We start from the raw sequence: 20031 nt of genomic DNA, 5'->3' as shown, positions 1-20031 counted from the left end.
GCATGTAGAGTCCATCCGTTCACCTTTTCTGCATCGCACAAAGACACGGTGGTTGGAACCAAAGATCTCAAATTTGGACTCATCAGACCAAAGCACAGATTTCCACTGGTTTAATGCCCATTCCTTGTGTTCTTTAGCCCAAACAAGTCTCTTCTGCTTGTTGCCTGTCCTTAGCAGTGGTTTCCTAGCAGCTATTTTACTATGAAGGCCTGCTGCACAAAGTCTCCTCTTAACAGTTGTTGTAGAGATGTGTCTGCTGCTAGAACTCTGTGTGGCATTGACCTGGTCTCTAATCTGAGCTGCTGTTAACCTGCGATTTCTGAGGCTGGTGACTCGGATAAACTTATCCTCAGAAGCAGAGGTGACTCTTGGTCTTCCTTTCCTGGGGCGGTCCTCATGTGAGCCAGTTTCTTTGTAGCACTTGATGGTTTTCGCCACTGCACTTGGGGACACTTTCAAAGTTTTCCCAATTTTTCGGACTGACTGACCTTCATTTCTTAAAGTAATGATGGCCACTCGTTTTTCTTTACTTAGCTGCTTTTTTCTTGCCATAATACAAATTCTAACAGTCTATTCAGTAGGACTATCAGCTGTGTATCCACCAGACTTCTGCACAACACAACTGATGGTCCCAACCCCATTTATCAGGCAAGAAATCCCACTTATTAAAGCTGACAGGGCACACCTGTGAAGTGAAAACCATTCCCGGTGACTACCTCTTGAAGCTCATCAAGAGAATGCCAAGCGTGTGCAAAGCAGTCATCAAAGCAAAAGGTGGCTACTTTGAAGAACCTAGAATATGAGACATATTTTCAGTTGTTTCACACTTTTTTGTTAAGTATATATTTCCACATGTGTTAATTCATAGTTTTGATGCCTTCAGTGTGAATGTACAATTTTCATAGTCATGAAAATACGGAAAAATCTTTAAATGAGAAGGTGTGTCCAAACTTTTGGTCTGTACTGTATATATATATATATATATATATATATATATATATATATATATATACTGTATATATATATATATATATATATATATATATATATATATATACACTGTATATGTATGTGTGTGTTGATTAATTTTTCCTTTGAAAACGATGTGTAAATGACAGAGAATTGCTCTATGTAAAATCTCATGTAAAAATCGCAATGCACTCGGATGTAAATTGGATGCTAGGTGTGAAAATCGCATTGTACTCGCATAGCACTCTTCAGTTTTTTTGCTCCAGAAATCAGACTGCTTTTCTTCTCGCTTATGGGTATGAGCCCTGAAACTGTGATCAGCGTTGACTGGTCCCGCTGACTGTAGGAGACCAGGAGAGGATGATGAGAGTTGTAGTCAGTACCTGGTAAAAGCGCTAACTTTACTTATTTTTTTCCTGGTCGCCAGAGCATTTCATTATGGGACGTATCACAGAGATGTCATCCGTGTGCACATGTGCAGAAAGCATTTCCTCCTTACTGATGGATAAAAAGGACTGCGGGTTCACACTGTCCGTGTAAAAAACTGACATGTGCACCACCATAGAAAAGAATGGGTGCGCGGTACTGAAAAAATGACCCGCACACAAACCACAAAAACGGACGTGTGAAGGGGGCCTGAGATAAACTTATTAAGCCTTAGGCCAGAAAATGGTGCAACTTTTAGCACAAATCTATGCCTGATGGATTTCACTTTCAGGTTTTAGGACAATCCAAAACATGGCATATTTATTGAGCTGTAAAACGTTAAATTAATTTGACAAAATTTACTCCACAATTCTTTTTTTCTTCTATTGTTCAAGCCTTAATATCTTAACAAAACGCCTCACTCCAGAAAATGGCGCTGTCATTGTACTGAGAGTTAATGAGTTAATGGAGCTCAGAATCAGCTGCACTTCGATCAGAGCCGAGGTCAGTAGATCGGGTCCTCTCCATTCTCCTGTATCAGGAGGATATAAAGTGCAGCTGTGCAGGAAAAGCAGCTTCAATCACAGGGTCAGGAACATGGCGGACATGGATCTGCACGGGCAATGCCTGGAGAAGCTCCAACGTGCATTTAGGACCACTAATCCCTATGTGCGCTGCGGCCTGGCTGAGTTTTTAGGGACTGCTATATTAATTGTAAGTAATGCGCTGTCATGTTATGTAACACTGTTATTCCATGTAATATCTCCCAACTGCTGCAGAACCTCATTCAAGTGGGTAAGAAAGAGCTTTCTGTATCATCTACTATCACTTTTATATAAAAGGTTTGTGGCCCTGCAGTATGTGTATATGAAGGTGGTTAGAAGTGCAGGTGACGTACAGGAATTGCCTCAAAATTAATTTTTCTCCCTTAGCTATTTGGCTGCGGTTCTGTGGCTCAGATGGAGCTGAGTGGTTTTGCCAAAGCTCAATTTCTAAGCGTCAATATGGCGTTCGGTTTTGCGGTAACTGCCGGCGCCTATGTCTGTGCTGGAGTCTCAGGTGAGTGGGTTACTATGGATTTTTTTTTTTTCACTTTCTGTGCTGAAGAGGTGAGCGGAATACAAGAAGTTTGTATTAAAACTTTGTGTTCATATGATGCATGTTAAAATTCAGCTGCAGTCAATGTGTACATACATTACATTACTGATCCTGAGCTACATCCTGTATTATACCCCAGAGCTGTACTCCCTATTCTGCTGGTGCAGTCACTGCGTACATACATTACATTACTGATCCTGAGCTACATCCTGTATTATACCCCAGAGCTGTACTCACTATTCTGCTGGTGCAGTCACTGTGTACATACATTACATTACTGATCCTGAGTTACATCCTGTATTATACCCCAGAGCTGCACTCACTATTCTGCTGGTGCAGTCACTGCGTACATACATTACATTACTGATCCTGAGTTACATCCTGTATTATACTCCAGAGCTGCACTCATTGTTCTGCTGGTGCAGTCACTGTGTACACACATTACATTACTGATCCTGAGTTACATCCTGTATTATACTCCAGAGCTGCACTCATTGTTCTGCTGGTGCCGTCACTGTGTACATACATTACATTACTGATCCTGAGTTACATCCTGTATTATACCCCAGAGCTGCACTCACTATTCTGCTGGTGCAGTCACTGCGTACATACATTACATTACTGATCCTGAGTTACATCCTGTATTATACTCCAGAGCTGCACTCATTGTTCTGCTGGTGCCGTCACTGTGTACATACATTACATTACTGATCCTGAGTTACCTCCTGTAGATCTTTTATTATAAAAATGAAAAACATAACAACAATAATAGCAGAAAACATAACAAAATTATTAGCCAGAAAATAATCAGTATACTGAACACTGGTCCAGCCGCTCATTCTCTCCTCCCACACATATTATACAGTATATACAGAACAATAACTTCAGGTCCGGTCACCAAACAAAATAATAATAACAAATAAAATAAACAATGGAAAACAAAGACTATATACATGAACTTTTTTTTTTTTTTTTTTTTTAGTTTTAAATAAAATAACTACAAATTAAACAAATATATACAATACTAAGCTATCCTCCATTCCCAACCCCCCGCACTGACCTGAGAGCTGGTCCTGCGTCTCATGCCTCAGTCCATGTCCAACGTCCATAGGCCAGATCAGGCAGTGCCAGTTTTTCCCCCAAACAACCCAGTGTCCCATAGTCCCACAAGATAATCCCACCTCCCCCCTTTTCCCACCACCCAACCTAATACCTACACCCAATTCTATATCCCTATATACAATATATACAGCAGCACACACCACAATAATTACAAAACACGAAGCCTAAGTTCGGCGCCTGCAGCCCTACATCACTGTATAATGATCAAACAAAACAAAAATCTACAGTGTCAGCAGCAGCCCACCACCAGGAAAGGAGATGACCAGACTAGGGCACACTAAAAGAAAAGCCCCTCCAGAGGAGCGCGGCCCTCCGTGCGCCCAGTCTCCCATACTCCAGAGAGCGCACCTTCACCAGGTCACCGAGTATGGTCCTAAACACATCATCCACGGGGAGGATTTTTCGTTGCGTCGATACTAAGCACCGTGCGTTCCACGTGTGATACCTAACCACTGCGCTAACTAGAAATAAGGTGCAGCGGTCCCGACCACCCAGGTCTCCGAAAGCTCCATAGGCCCATTCCGCATAGGAGAGACCGGCCAGCCGAGACCAGCCAATGAAGGCGCCCACCCTGTTGTACACCTCTGTGTTGAAGGGACAATGAAGCAGGAAGTGGTCCATGCTTTCCAGCAAGGTACCACAATGCTCCCGAGGACAATTCCTGTCCTCAGAGCTCCTACACTTCAGATTGTCCCTCACACACAGTTTCCCATGAAGCAGCGCCAAGCCCAGTCCCAAAACTTCGAGGGGATCCTGATAGAATTCAAAAGATGCAAACCCACCCCAAGATCCCGACTTGGGCAGTCCCTGAGCGCCAGAGGCCTCTGGAAATGGGTCAACAGAACCCTACTGTCAAGTAGTTTCCTTGGCAGAGTCCTGATCTCCCACATTCCCAGACCCCACCGACGAATTACCTTCAGAACCAAGGTAGCGTAAGCCGGAAGATGTCCATGCGGTGTGCGAAGATCCTTCACTTGCCCTCCTGTCTCCCATTCCTGGAAGAAAGGCTGAAACCATCCCCTACAGGAGAATACCCACGGAGGAGCCCTCTCTTTCCAGAGGTTTGCGATATTGATCTTAATGAAGGTATCCACAAGGAATACCACAGGGTTGACCATACCCAACCCTCCTAGTCTCCTCGTACGGTAAGTAACCTCCCTCTTGACCAGGTTCAGTCTATTCCCCCATAACAGTTGGAAGAACAAACTGTAGACCCGAGTCCAGAGAGATTCCGGCAAGATGCACACACTGCCCAGATAAATCAGTAAAGGGAGCAGGTAAGTTTTGCTCAGGTTTACCCTTTCCCTTAGGGTCAAAGACCAACCCTTCCATTGGTTCACCTTCTGAGTGGCGATCTCTAGCCTGCTGTCCCAATTTTGTTTGGGGTAATCCCCCTGGCCAAATTCGATGCCAAGGACTTTTGCAGAGATTTTGGGTCCTGGAAGGGTGTCCGGGAGCTCAAAACCAGGATCTCCTCCTCCCAGCCAGAGACTCTCACACTTATCCCGGTTGATCTTGGACCCGGATGCCTCCGAGTAGCGATCTACCTCTGACATCAGCCACCCTGCCTCCTCGTGAGAGGAAGCAAACACATTGACATCATCGGCATACGCCACCACCCTCAGAGTGGCTTCCGGTGCTGCCTGATCCATCCCGATCCCGGCCAACGGTCCACGCTCCACCCTCCTAAGAAGAGGGTCAATCGCAAACACGTACAGCAGCGGGCTCAAGGGACAACCCTGGCGAACACCGGACCCAACTTCAAAAGAGCTACCAATCCAACCATTCACAAGCGGGAAACTCTCTGCCCCACTGTACAAGGTCTTAAGCCAATCAACAAACCCCCCCCCCGGCAGGCCATATCTCAGAAGGACGGACCAGAGGTACTCGTGATTAACCCAATCAAACGCTTTTGCCTGGTCCAGTGACAGCATGTACCCCTTCCAGTGACCAGCCCTACCCTGCTCCACTGCCTCTCGGACACAGAGCACAGCACTAAATGTGCTGCGGCCTGGAACAGAGCAATGCTGGGCCCCCGAAAGGAGTCGGAGTGCAAATTTCACCAGCCGATTAAACAGCACCTTTGCCAGAACCTTCCTGTCTGCATTGAGAAGCGCTATGGGACGCCAATTCTCAATGCAAGACGGGTCCTTACCCTTTGACAAGATGATCAGAGCAGACCTCCTCATTGACTTCGGCAGAGTGCCCGAGGAAAGACACTCATTGAATACCTCAGTCAAGAGGGGAACCAAAACGTCCTTAAAGGTCTTATAGAATTCAGATGTTAAGCCATCTGGACCAGGCGATTTTTTGGGGGCAAGCCCTTCAATCACCAACTGAACTTCCTCTTCCCTGATCATTTCTGTCAAAACGTCAAGAGAGGGGTCTACCCCTGGTTCGGGGACAGCTTCTGCCAGGAAAGCCGACATCTCATCCCAATCAAGATCCCTCTTCCCCAAGAGGTGCGAGTAGAAGGATCTGACAACCTCCAGGATCCCTGATCTGGATCGCCTCAGGGACCCCATAGTGTCGACCAGTCCTGTAACCACTTTACTATTCACTGACATCTTGCAGTTTCTGTAAGGGTCGGGCGAGCGGTACTTCCCGTAATCCCTCTCAAAAACCAAAGATGCGTGTCTATCGTACTGACACCTCATAAGCAAAGATTTCACTCTGGAGATCTCCTCGCGGCTACCTCCAGTTGAGACAAGATGCTCGAGTTTCCTCCTCAGACCCTGATACAGGCGGTACCTGCTCAGACTCCTGAGGCTCGAGAGCTGGCGGAAGAATCTCGCCACCCTTTCCTTGAACATCTCCCACCACTCTGACCTACTACTACAAAGATCCAGTAAGGGTACCTGGCTCTGAAGAAAATCCTCAAAGGACTGTCTTATCTCCGCTTCTTCCAAGAGAGACGAATTGAGCCTCCAAAAGCCTCTTCCCATCCGGAGGGTCTCTGTAACATTCAGAGAAAACAAAATTAAACAGTGGTCGGAGAACTCCACCTCAACAACAGACACTGCTGAAGAGACAGCTTCCTCCTTTAAATAAAACCTATCTATTCTGGACCTACAGTTACCTCTATGATAGGTGAACCCCTCGTGGCCTGGGGTGTGCCGAATGTGGACATCCACCAGGCGAGCCTCACTAGCTATACTATTAAGGGCGACACTATCATAAGTCAGCTTGTCTCTGGAACCTCCTCTATCTCGGGACCTCGTGACAGCATTGAAGTCCCCTCCAAAGACAACCTGCCGACTTGTAAAAAGGTAGGGCTTGATCCTCATAAAGAGACACTTCCGGTCCCACTTAGATTGGGGACCATAGATGTTAATGAGCCGGAGCTCTTGTCCCTTCATGAGGACATCTAAGATCAGGCACCTCCCCATTTCTAACTCCATAACCCGTCGGCATTCCACCGGTGCGGTAAAAAGGACCGCCACTCCGCTATACGGCTCGGCCGCAAGAGACCAATAGGAGGGCCCGAGTCTCCACTCCCTCTTAGCTTTAAACACATCTGCCATGTTTGGCAGCCTGGTCTCTTGCAAAAAGAAAATGTCAGCTTCAGCCCGGCTGAGAAAATCAAAGGCCGCAAATCTAGCTGTATTTGACTTTATGCTGGCGACATTAATGGACGCCAGCGTCAACGGAGTGGGTTCCGCCATCATTGGTGATTGAGTTAGATGGCTTTCTTTTTCCCACTCCCCTTATCCTCTGCCTCAGAGGAGGAATCCTTCCCCCTCTTTAATGACATGGAGGTATCCATTTCCACGCTTTTTTTTTTATTTTTTTCGTCCTCGTCTCCGGACTCTGGGCCAGTCCCTCCCTCCAAGGATCTTACGTTCCCAGAAGGAGGAGACTCGGCGCCCCCTGTGAGCCCCGCCGAAGCCAGAACCTCACCCTCAGCTTCCTCCTCAGAGGAAGAGATGTTTTCAAGGGCTTGGAACCGGTTAGAAAGACCAACCAGAGGGGAGTCGGTTTTTCCTTCCTTAGGTACCTTGGTCAGAGTGAGAGAAGATTTTTTTTTTTTTTTTTTTTTTCCTCCCTTCTTTCTCTTCTTTTTGGTGCCGAGCTTACGCTTGTCCTCTAGCCACTGCCTATTATCCTCATCCATACTTTCATAATGGGAGGACTCTGAGGCAGTGGCACTCTCCTCCCTGTGGATCCTCCTGACCTCCTCATCCAACTCATCATCCCTTGGGGCCTCAGCAGCAAGACTGGCATCCAGGACAGGGGCCGCCCCAGTAGCCCGAGGCTCGCCCAGCTCCCTATCCTGTCTGCACTTGTCTAGACGCCTTAGCTGGGCAGGCGTCTTTTTATTGCTTTTCTTCCTTGGCCCCTCAGCTCCCTCACCCTTGCTAGTCCCTTCCCCAGCAGAATCAGCCTCACGGCTTTCTCCCACCGGGGTCACGACTGCGTTAGCGAAGGAGCGAGGACAACGGCTGAATGGGTGACCTAACTCACCACACAGGTGGCACCTAATCTCCACACAAGATGCAGCAAGATGGCCGACATCCCCACACAATGCACACTTCTGCACAGTGCAGTTTGCGCTGAAGTGTGTGGGGTCGCCGCACTTGTGACAGAGCTTCGGTTGCCCCTGGTAGAAGACCAGGATACGATCCCTACCCAGGAAGGCAGATGATGGTATGTGGGCAACCGTACCACCTGAACGCTTAAGTTTTACCATAAACGTCCAGGCCCCTGACCAGATACCAAACTCGTCACGGTTTTTCTTTGGCATCTCCACTACCTCTCCATACCGGCCAAGCCACGTCATGATGTCATAACAAGAAAGCGACTCGTTACATGTCATCACGGTCACTTTCTTGACTTGATTTTGGCGAGACACCGCCTGAACGGCAAAGTCTCGCCAGCCGGGCTCATTTTTTGCCAACTCATAGTTCGACCAGAAAAGTTCAAGCCCCTCTGGCCGAACAAAGCTGACATCAAACTCAGGTGTGGAATAGGGATGTATCAAGGCGTAGATGTCAATCGCCTTGAAGCCCATCCTCAGCAGGAGCTCCACAACCTTCGACCTTGGAGGACACGCATCACTGCCCCTCCACCGAAGACGGACCACATTCCTACACACACTACCCGGCCCGGCTGTTGGGAGGGACCACACTGTATCCCCCCCTCTTTGCTCTCGGAAGGCCCCGAGGCCATGCCTCTCTATCCAGAAGGATAGATCAACCTCTCGACCCTCTACCATTAGTGATCTCTCTCCCTTCTTTAGAGCCTCCAGGAGACGCCGTTGCAACATGCCTTCCCCAGAGCCCAGAGACGAGGAGGACGCCCTATTTCCCCCGGAGGTGACAGCGGCATAACTCCTGACAGGTGCTGCCACCACCGGGGGGGCAACCGGACCAGTGACCACATCCACACCAACAGTATCACCATTACCCACCTCCATAACCTCCTCACCCTCCACCAAACCAGCAACCACACCACTAGACAAAGAGTTTTCCTCATCCATACCCACCACCACATTCACTCCTGCTGGACCAGTGACAACAGGGGGTGACATTTTGGCCTCCGCATCATCAGGCACAAGGGGCTGAGTCTCCTCCACAGAACTGGAGGTGACCTCACCCCTTGTTTTATGTGTGCCCTCCGCATCATCAGTTGATATTTTCCGCTGCTTCATGGTTGCTACCAGGCGCCGCTGATCTTTCGCTGCTGTGAGGCACCGCTGATCCTTAGCATCAGGATCTTGTTGACCAGCGGCGCCAACACAGAACAGGACTTTGGTGGGAGGACCGGAACGCCCAGCCCCGGTAACCCCCTCACACTGCCGCCGCTTCTCAACTAAGTGATCAGCAGCAACAGCATTCAGGGGCACCGAGGCTACCGGAGCTGCCCCTGACACCGGGCTGCTCCCCCCTCCCACTGGGGAGCGCACCACAGTATCGTGGCCTGATTTTTCGCCCGCCCCCGGGCCGCCCTCACTGTCCAGCCTCTCGGCTGATGCACCTGCTGCTACGTCCCTGCTACTACAAGCAGAAACGGAGCTCTGCGCCTCACTACATTGCTTTGTAGTCTCCCCGCGCCTTTGCACCGGATCCACAGCAGAACCCGGGCTGGGCTGGGCAACGGGGCTTATACAGCGAGCTGACCCTGCAGCCGACTCAGGGGGTACAGGGAGGGGGGCATATACATAGCTTACCGCTTCCTGCAGCTTAGGTTTGATCTTCTTCACCTTTTTTTTTTCCGGACCCCAGGTGCCTCCTCTGGCAAATCATCACCAAGATGGAAGTTCTGAAGGCACACTGGGGACTCCAGGAGCTTGATCTCTGCCATTAGTGCCCCTCCCTGGTCGATGTCACTGTCCTCCCCAGAGCCAGCAGAACTGCGACGAGATGTCATTGTCGCCTGTCCAGCAGGGAGCTCGCTGCACGTGGCCTGTGAGTGACTAAGCAGGCTGCCAGGTGGGGTTTTCTGCTGGTCATCCTCCTTCTCATCCTCATCCTCAGGCTGCAGCCCTATCTGCCTTTGCTCTCTGTTATCAGCCATTTCTCTAAATCGGTCTTCATTTTGCAATTTTTCTTTAAATGGTCCACTTTTTTCTTGGATAAACGCTTTTCTTACCTCCAAGTCATTAATTTCAAGCTTCAGCCTCTTTACCTCAGCCTGGAATTGCATCTTCCTGGGTCTGGAGGCGCCTGCAGCTTTTGCGCTTGTGCAGCGCAGCTCCTCCCGGAGCCTTCTCAATCTCTTGCTTGCTTCTTCATACTCACGAAGGTGGCTCATGACCCGGGAGGCATAGGTGGACACAGACTCCCGGGGTCTCTGCAGCGCCCAACCCTCCTCAGTGAGGTCGGCCTCACCTCCGTGAGCACTCAGCTTTCCTCCGGAAGGGCCGTCATCCTGCACGCTAGCAAGCTTCTCCTCCATGGAAGCCTTGCGGCTTCTCTGGGTCTCTGCAGACCTGGGGGGAGTAGGAGCCACATTGCTGCGACTCCTGGTGGAGCGTCTCACCCCCGAATCTTCTGATGTGCAGGCTGGTTCTTTCTGCCCCCCGCCAGCCTGGTCCGGGAAGCAGAAGCCTGGGACTTGGCCCCCTCATTCATCCCAGGAAACCCACTCACTCCCTGGGTAAGAGAGAGAGCAGGTCCCCGGGTGGAGAGGTGGTGGTTCCCAGGAGCACACTGCAGGTTCAGCAGCGACCGCACCCACAATCAGCACAGTGAGTAACAGCTGAGCAGAGCTGCACTCACTATTCTGCTGGTGCAGTCACTGTGTACATACATTACATTACTGATCCTGAGTTACATCCTGTATTATACTCCAGAGCTGCACTCCCTATTCTGCTGGTGCAATCACTGTGTACATACATTACATTACTGATCCTGAGTTACCACCTGTATTATACCCCAGAGCTGCACTCACTATTCTGCTGGCGCAGTCACTATGCAGGCTGCTTCTCCTGTTCTAGGTTTCTGATAACCATTTCCCGTCACTCTCCAGGCGCCCATCTCAATCCGGCTGTGTCTTTCTCAATGTACCTCCTAAAGAAGATGACCTGGGGGCTCATGATCGTCTACTTCTTGGCACAATTCCTTGGATCCTTTTTTGGAGCATGCCTGGTATTTGCTTTGTATTTTGGTAAGGGATCAAACAATGAAACGCCTTTGATGGGTCGGTGCACTGAGTAACCCGCTAACCTGGGTACAGTGTAATACTTGTGCGGAGAGGAGCTTCAGGGGGATTGTGCACCCCATCACTGGATTTTTCAACCGTTTACAGTTGACATCTTGAGCTGTCAGAAGGTGGACACCTTTAAATCCGGTGTAATCCTCTAGGTTCTGCTTTTCTCCTAATGATGGGTAACTCTTCTATGCAGCGCCTCGTACAGGTGATCTGGAGCTTTACATGGAATCTAACAAAATCCATGGTATTCAGGTCATGCATCCTTTAGAGGGACCGCCCCCCCCCCACCTTGCTGATATGTTACAATTCAGGTGCCCCCTTTAACTCCCCATGCTGTAATAATAAGCTATCTGAAAATGGGCTTTCGAACTGTTCTGTTATAATTTGTACAATTACCGTTCACTTGTCTCTTATTGATGACCTCTAGATGCCCTTCATGTGTACAGTGGTGGCAACTGGACAGTGTACGGGCCACAAGCTACTGCAGGGATATTTGCGTCCTACCCATCAGAACATCTGAGCATAGCGAATGGATTCTTGGATCAGGTAAAGTCTTAATGGGGGGGGGGGGGAATACAAGGCTTTTAAATAATTGCGTACAAAGTACCTTGTTTTGTCTGCATCAATCTGGAAAGGACAGGGGGAGGAGCAAAGTCCCTTCCTTACAATGCTCCTCCCTCAAGTCCTTTCCAGACTGATGCAGGCAAAGTATCATTTTGTGGTTAGGGGCTCTACAAGACAAATCTATGAATCAGCAGCTCAAGAATCAGACCCATGTATTGTTTAACGCTGCAAGGTGGAGAAAAATATTATCCTGGCTGCACAGTACTTACTGGAAGCTCTTCTTGAGATAAGAACCATAAGACTGGAAGCTCACAGTAGGCTGAAAAAACAAAGACAAAAAAAAAAAAAAAACTGTTAGGCTCCATCCCTCCAGGAATAGGACTGCCCCTGAATATATATTTTTATATTGTGGTGTTTTTTTGTTTTTGTGTTTTTTTTTTTCCTTGCCCCAGGTGATTGCCACCGCTGCCTTAATGATTTGCCTCCTTGCCATTATTGATGAGAAAAATAATGCAGCTCCCCGGGGTCTTCAGCCGTTTGTGATTGGTCTGATAGTCCTGCTTGTTGGTCTTTCTATGGGATTCAACTGTGGATACCCCATTAATCCAGCCAGGGACCTGGCCCCCCGATTCTTCACAGCAATTGCTGGTTGGGGCCCTGAAGTCTTTAGGTAACTTGTGTATGTGTTTTTTTTTTTTTTTTTTGTTTTTAAAAAGGGAGATATAATAAATATATATACTCACCTTCTGTTGGCCCCGGATCCAGGCGAAGCGGTTACCGATGCTCCTCGCGCGCTCCAGTCCCTAGAGTGCATTGCAGGCTCGCGAGAACACTACGTCATCATCTCGCAAGATCGCAATGCATGGAGCAGTCACCGGAGCGTCGTGAGGAGCGGGAAAGGCTGGTTCTGGATCCGAGGGGCCGACGGATGGTGAGTATATAACAATTTTTTATTTTAACATTAGATCTTTTTACTATTGATGCCACATAGGCAGCATCAATAGTAAAAAGTTGGTCACACAGGGTTAATAGCAGCGGTAACGGAGTGCGTTACCTGCGGCATCACACGGTTCGTTACCGCTGCCATTAACCCTGTGTCAGCGCTGACTGGAAGGGATTATGGAGCGGGCACTGACTGCGGGGAGTAAGAAGCGGCCATTTTGCTGCCGGACTGTGCCCGTCGCTGATTGGTCGTGGTCATTTTGCCACGACCAATCAGCGACTTGGATTTCCATGACAGACAAAGGCCGCGACCAATGAATATCTGAGACAGACGGATGGAAGTGACCCTTATATAGTAGATATACACTTTTTTTTTTTTTTTTTCCCCCCATGACTTAAATCATTTAACTAAGGAGTCTTCCACTAAGCTTGTTGACTGTTTCCAGTGACTACTATGGTTATCTTGGGTAGGACGTTTCTCAAATCTGAGTTGCTAACCTGTTCTGATGGATTATTTTTGTCTTCTAGTGCTGGAGGTCACTGGTGGTGGGTTCCCGTAGTGGGCCCCATGGTCGGTGGGGTCATTGGGTCATTTCTATATGACCTGCTCATTGGAATTCACCATCCACCAAGTCTATGCAATGAGGGAATTGAAGAGCGTCATCTTCCTAATTACCAGTTGGTCCAGTCGGAGGTGTAGGCCCAAATGTGGTCCTCCATAGACTGACTTTTTAATGGCCATCTTTGTGAAACTTTACAATGTTAATTCCAAGAACCCTCCTGGTTCACATGTATGACTGTTCACATTCCATCATAAATGGCCGCCCCTACATCTACTTGCCCCAGAAAGGTCATGGTTCCTGTTCGTCTAGCGGCCGCGCCTATAATGGTGGAGACTGTACAATATCTCAGGACTACAGTGTGCCGCTTCTCGTATCAGATCCATTCATGTGAAGAGGGAAACCGACTGTGGGCGGCTGCGGCCTTTTTATCCATCTTATTTGTTTTATAATCGGTTAAGTTTTTATGCAAAATAAATTTCTGTACCAGCGCTGGGACATTTTATATGGCTGATTTTTCAATAAAGATGATGGCTGGGGAAAGTCTGCATGAATTTCTTTTATTTTTAAATTAGGAGGTCTTTAAGTGATAACAACCCCCCCCCCCCCCCCCTTCCTTCCTTTATTTTCCGCCTTATTAAATATTTGCCAGGCACGATCTACAGTTAAGATCAAAATGGTCGTTCTTCACTGGTTTAAGTCTGTCAGCAGAAAGTGACTGCTCAAACCAAGCACTGAAACTCCGTGCACACTAGGTTTGATCAAATGGTCCAATGCACCTTCCCACTACATCGGTCTCTGGTCCCAGTAAGACCAGTGCTGTTAGTCGAGGTGGAGACACAGGTCCATGATGGGGAGGTGCACAGGACTGACTGCACCAAGCACTTGTGCTTAGTTTGAACAGCCATTTTCAGCTGACAGATATTTCACATAGCATTCCAGCCTGAAAGTTTAGCTGTGTGATCCCTTAGGTCATGAGCCTGTGGCTACCAAACCAGTACATGACTTCCTGTGACATAAGACACTCTGACATTTCCCCGCTCCTCCCTCTATTTTTTTTTTTTTTTTTTTTTTTCCCCCCCAGTCAGTAAATATACTTGCAACTCTCAAAAAAAATAAAATAATAATTGCTGTCTAAATCAGCCAATCATAGAACAGCTTTCATCTCGCATTCAGCTCTTCTGAAATGAAAGCTGTGCGATGATTGGTTGCTATGGGCAACAAGGCTAGTTTATCTTGACAATCTTATTTTAATTTTTTCTGATTTCTACTCTTATCACTGAGGTGAAGTGGCTTCACAGACTCCACCATATACATAGCAGGGACGACGGCTCCATCACTGGCTGCCATGATGAGGACGAGCAATAAAAGCCACCGCCTCTGCAAAGGAAAAGGCATCATGGGGAAAAGTGGTCTGCAATAAGGGCATGTTATCGGATGAGGGCAGAGAACCAAGGTGGCTGACAACCCAGACATGGCGTGTTGGCTGAAACTGACAAAAAAATAAAAACTTTGTGTAAAATTATTTCATAAAACTCGTGTCGCCATTTTCTGTGTAAGGATAATTTATATAGAATTTTTTTTTTTCAATATTTTAGGGCATTGTGCAATGTTTTTATTGCACTCTTTTTGGGGGTGATTACAGAGGGCAAAAAACACCACCAATTTTGAATCAGCTCTTTTTCAATTTTGGCATTCACATATAGGAACAATTTTTATTAAGGCAATTACACTAATATCACTTTTTTTTTTTTTTATGATAAACTGCATTTTTTATTTTTTGTAGTGTTTACCTATCGGGCTAATTCTATATTTGGATAGGACTTTTGTGGGCACGGTAATAAAGGTGCTAATTTTTATTTCTTTAGTTATGGTTCAAACTTTATTTTAATATTTGTAAAATTTTATTTTTGTTAGTAATACCTGTGATTGTCTGATGGCTCTTACTATACTATTGCAGTATATACTGGTAGTAAAAATTGTGGTTTCCATAGGCTGGTCTTCACAGAAGCACCATTGCGGCAGGCAGAGGGGGTCTTCAGCAGACCCCAGCGGTTATGGCAAACTATCTATGTCCTGCGCTTGTGTGGTCCTTAATTTCCACTATCCGAGGTGGTTAGCAGCAGTGGTCGGAGCAGTTAGACAGATGATGGCTGAATAGCCGTTATCTGCCAATTATCAGCTCCTGAGCCCGCTCCATACATCATACAGCGGGTGTAACAGAACATCATGGGGTGGGAAGGGGCTAATGCCTAAATTTGTTGGCACTTTACTCTAAGTTTCATCTCCTTCACCCTCCAGAAGCCTCTAGTTCCCTTCTTTCCATCTGTGAATCTTCAGAGACTTCCTTCCTCGGTGGCCAGAATATTGCTCTAATTTCAAAACTGTAAATGGGTAAACAAGGAGGGGGAGGAGGGAGATGCAGCTGAATCAACTTCAGTAAGCCAGAATGAGGAGTACAGAGACACATTATTGGCTGGGAGCTCATAACTTTAGCATCTCTGCTGGACAAGTTGCTACCCACTGAGCAGTCCCGTCCTGAAAGAAGGGACCGTAAGACAAAAAGAATCTGCAGATAAGGTCTACATGTCATACTCTACCGTGGCGGTCCGGGACCTTGGGTCCTGCTTCATCAAACTTTTGGGATCCAATTTTGGTTCCCCAAGAACGCAAACCACAATCCAAGAACAGAATGTTCCTAAAGCACCTTCACCCACAGGTCATCAAGATGATGGCTTCCCATGAAACAGCCTCATGTTGAAGAAGAACCAGTACTATGATCCCTACTTAAAACGGCTGCCCCACAAAATATATTGCATATCCACAGGACTGTGGGGGTTCGACTGGTGAGACCCCACACTGATCCCAAGAATGAAGTCCCAAAGTCTCCTGTGTGAACGGAGTCAAAGTTTCACTAGAGTTGGTACGAATTGATTCACATTTTTTTCCCGTCGTTTTCTCACTATGAAGGCGCTCTGTACTTTACTATAGAAGTCATTGCGAAGGCTAAAAAAACCTTTTTTATTTAGGCCTTGTTCACACGATCCTTTTTTCGCTGCGGATTTTTCAGGTCCTGATTTGTGAAACCCGCAGTGCAAAACCTGCGGTGGTTTTCACTGCGGTTTTCAGTCCTTTTTCTACTGCGGATTCCACTGCGGGTTTCCAGCTGCTTTTTCCTATTGGTGCAGGTGGAAACCCGCTGCGGAATCCGCAGAAAGAATTGACATGGTACTTCTTTTTTTCTGCAGAAAATCAGCGCGGATTTTCGAACGGAAAAAAGGAATGTCGGGACAGCGGGGTTTTTTTTCCATAGGGTAACATTGTACTGTACCCTGCATGGAAAACGTCTGCGGATCCGCAGCTTCAAATCCGCTGCGGATCCGCAGCAAAAACCGCATCGTGTGAACATAGCCTTAGTGTTTTGTAAGGGTATGTCCACACTGTACTTTTTTTTTTTCACAGGGTGTCCAAAATTACAAATTTTTCAAGCATGAAACTGAATCAGGAAAAGAAGGCCTTTTTTGTCCTGAACTGTTTTGTTAACCTTTTTCTTAAGCGTTTTTTTCAATAACTTTTTAGAGTTTTTTTTTTTATTATGTCCCTCATTCTGGCATATATGACCTCCATCCTGGTATATTAATATATCCCCAATACTGGTATATATGTCTCTGATCATGGCATCTATATCCCCTATCCTGGTATATGTCCCCGTTCTGCTGCTGTTTTTTAATGCGTAGAATTTTATTTTATTATACTCACCTTCCCTCCCCGCAACGTGGCATCCTCTTCTGAAGCCGATAGCTGACTTCAGCATGCAAGCAATGGAAGTGCATGACGTTACTGCCATGCACCCCTAGTCACGTGCATGGCGACCATGGCTGCAGAGTCGGTAAGGCTACTTTCACAGTAGCGTCGGGCTTGGCCCATCGCAGTGCGTCGGGCCGAGGTTACCGACGCTAGCATTCTCTACGCCGCACAACGGGGGCAGCGGATGCATTTTTCCAGCGCACCCGCTGCCCCATTGTGAGGTGCGGGGAGGTGGGGGCGGAGTTCCGGCCGCACATGCGCGGTCGGAAAAAGCGGACCGTCGGCAGCAAAAAACGTTACATGTAACGTTTTTTGCAGCCGACGGTCCGCCACAACACGGCGCAACCGTCGCACGACGGTTGCGACGTGTGTCAATTCGTCGCAATGCGTCGTTAATGTTAGTTTATGGACAAAAAACGCATTCTGCAAGCACTTTTGCAGGATGCGTTTTTTGACCAAAACGACGCATTGCGACGGAGGACAAAAAACGCCAGTGTGAAAGTAGCCTAAACCAGACCCCCGACTCCTCAGTTTTCTTGACTCCCATCTCCACAGCACTGGTCACTACTGAGCATGTCCATAAAGTGCAGCACAGATTCATCTCTACTAAAAGCCGAGATCCTCACATCAGGAACAGTACAGACATTTATAGGACATTTCATAACTTTCCCAAATTATTATGAAAACATTTACATCAGATCCAGCACTGAACGGCTGATCCCTATTTATTAGATATTTTAGGAGTCGGAGTTGGTCCGTTTTATACCGACTTCGACTCCACCAAAATGGACTTCACAACCCTGAGTCACCAACGTCAACTTCTGACTGGCGGGCAGCTTGTATTGCAGTGCACGGACCCGGCGGGTCTCTGCACTGCAGTACACTTCAGCGGAATGTGCGTTTGAGGACACACATTCAGATGAAGTTTGCGCTGGCGTCGGCAGACCCCTCACCCACACGGGCCAAGTTGCGATCAAGATCGTTACGCCCTTGCATGTGAACATGTATGAAGATTCTTTTAAGCATTTTCTGAGTAATTTTTCAGGAGTTTGTCAAAGTGGACCGATTAAAAAAAATTGCTGAAAAAAAACCCACAGTGCAGACATACCGTCATGTGCACACAACTTTTTTTTCAGGCAGATTCTGCCTGGAATCCACATGAGAAAAATCACCGCAAAAAATTAACATAATGTACAGAAATTTCAAACACTGCGATTCGCATGATCAGTCCTTTGTTACTTCTTTTAACCGCAAAAAAGACTTTGCTTAGAAAAACTCAACTGGAAAAAGAATAACATTTTCCTGAAGTAGTTTTGGAAGTTTTTTTCCCGCAGCGTATTTTTGCAGCCTTTTGATTTTTAAGCTGTTTTTTTGTTTTTAGGGCTTGTTCACACTTTGCAGATTCCACTGCGTATTTCTCCGCAGCGGATTTGCAAAAACCGCAGTGCAAAACCGTGGTGATTTTCACTGCGGTTTTTTGTGCGGTTTCTACTGCGGATTCCACTGCGGTTTTCCAACTGCACTTTCCTATTGGTGCAGGTGGAAAACCGCTGCGGAATCCGCAGAAAGAATTGACATGGTACTTCTTTTTTTCCGCAGAAAATCCGCGCGGATTTTCCAGCGGAAAAACGCAAAGTGGGCACAGCGGTTTTTGTTTTCCATAGGGTAACATTGTACTGTACCCTGCATGGAAAACTGATGCGGATCCGCAGCAAAAACCGCAAAGTGTGAACATAGCCTTAGTGCTTTTTTAGGCAGGATAGAGGCAGAATCTGCCAGAAAAAGAATGTGTCGTGTGCACAAACCCTTTCGGAGCAGAAACTGAGTGAAAACTCTGCAAATCCTCCTCAAAATCTCAAAACTTCCCCAAATTACATTTTTTTGTCCTTGCAAAAAAGAAATCGCACCATGCAATAATTTATTTTTTAATGTTCTGAGCACTTTTCAATGTTTTTGTCTGAAGGTCGTTTTTTGAGCATTTTTTTCCATAATTTTTTTGGGCGTCTTTTTTTTGTTTGGTGCAAATTTTCATTTTTAAGCTTTAGGAGAGTCCAAAATATTACAAATTTATTAACAAAACTTGAAATAAATTTGCCAAAATTTGCCCCGCTGATATTTTTGTTCTTAGAATGGCCGGGCCGATAGATCTTAGGCTGTGTGCACACGATGCGGAATTAGTGCGGATCCACAGCGGATTTTTCCGCGCAGAAACGCTGCAGTTCCGCACAGTGATTTACAGTACAATGTAAATCAATTTGAGAAAAAAAAAGCTGTGCTAATGGTGCGGAAAAATCCACATGAAAACTGCTGCGGATCAAAAGAAGTAGTATGCTACTTTTTTGTGTGGAACTGCAGCGTTTCTGACCCCTTCCATAATAGAAATCCGCAGGGGTAAAAAACGCAGAAAATCCGCACAAAAGCCGCATCAAAAACGCACCAAATCCGCACAAAAAAGCGTCAAATCCGCAACTGAGTTTTCTGCCAGGAGATGCGGATTTTGTGCGGAAAATTCTGCACCCCAATCCGTAATGTGTGCACATAGCCTTAAAGGGAACCTGTCACCTGAATTTGGCGGGACCTGTTTTGGGTCATATGGGCGGGGTTTTCGGGTGTTTGATTCACCCTTTCCTTACCTGCTGGCTGCATGCTGGCCGCAATATTACCTTGCGCAGGCGTGTACTCCGGAGGACAGAGAATGAACTTCAATCCAATATTGCGGCTAGCATGCAGCCAGCGGGTAAGGAAAGGGTGAATCAAACACCCGAAAACCCCGCCCATATGACCCAAAACTGGTCCCGCCAAATTCAGGTGACAGGTTCCCTTTAAATGACAAAACTCTCCACCGCAGAATTAGAGTAAATGGCGATGGACTTGTGGTGACAGCTGACTG

The 20031-nt window shown here is 47.1% G+C and overlaps 1 protein-coding gene across 1 annotated transcript; it reads left to right on the top strand.

Moving 5' to 3' along the window:
• The first annotated feature begins 1951 nt into the window (after window positions 1-1951).
• LOC143815015 (aquaporin-3-like) lies at window positions 1952-13880 on the top strand. Its single transcript, XM_077293794.1, has 6 exons — window positions 1952-2109; window positions 2328-2454; window positions 11086-11223; window positions 11696-11814; window positions 12285-12502; window positions 13303-13880. Exons 1-6 carry the CDS (start codon window positions 1993-1995, stop codon window positions 13472-13474), a joined length of 891 nt encoding a protein of 296 aa, XP_077149909.1. The 5' UTR covers window positions 1952-1992; the 3' UTR covers window positions 13475-13880.
• Window positions 13881-20031: the final 6151 nt, after the last annotated feature.

The sequence above is a fragment of the Ranitomeya variabilis genome, chromosome 3, assembly GCF_051348905.1.
Source record: "Ranitomeya variabilis isolate aRanVar5 chromosome 3, aRanVar5.hap1, whole genome shotgun sequence".
Classification (NCBI taxonomy): Eukaryota; Metazoa; Chordata; class Amphibia; order Anura; family Dendrobatidae; genus Ranitomeya; species Ranitomeya variabilis.
Note: the sequence above shows the minus strand (reverse complement) of the source record. Positions and strands in the feature narration are given on the sequence as shown.

Bases quoted from the DNA above. Each gene is read 5' to 3' on its own strand.
- LOC143815015 (XM_077293794.1), top strand. From the start codon at position 1,993: ATGGCGGACATGGATCTGCACGGGCAATGCCTGGAGAAGCTCCAACGT. The intron at 2,455-11,085 runs GTGAGTGGGTTA...GTCACTCTCCAG, and splicing joins TGTCTGTGCTGGAGTCTCAG to GCGCCCATCTCAATCCGGCT. The intron at 11,815-12,284 runs GTAAAGTCTTAA...TCCTTGCCCCAG, and splicing joins CGAATGGATTCTTGGATCAG to GTGATTGCCACCGCTGCCTT.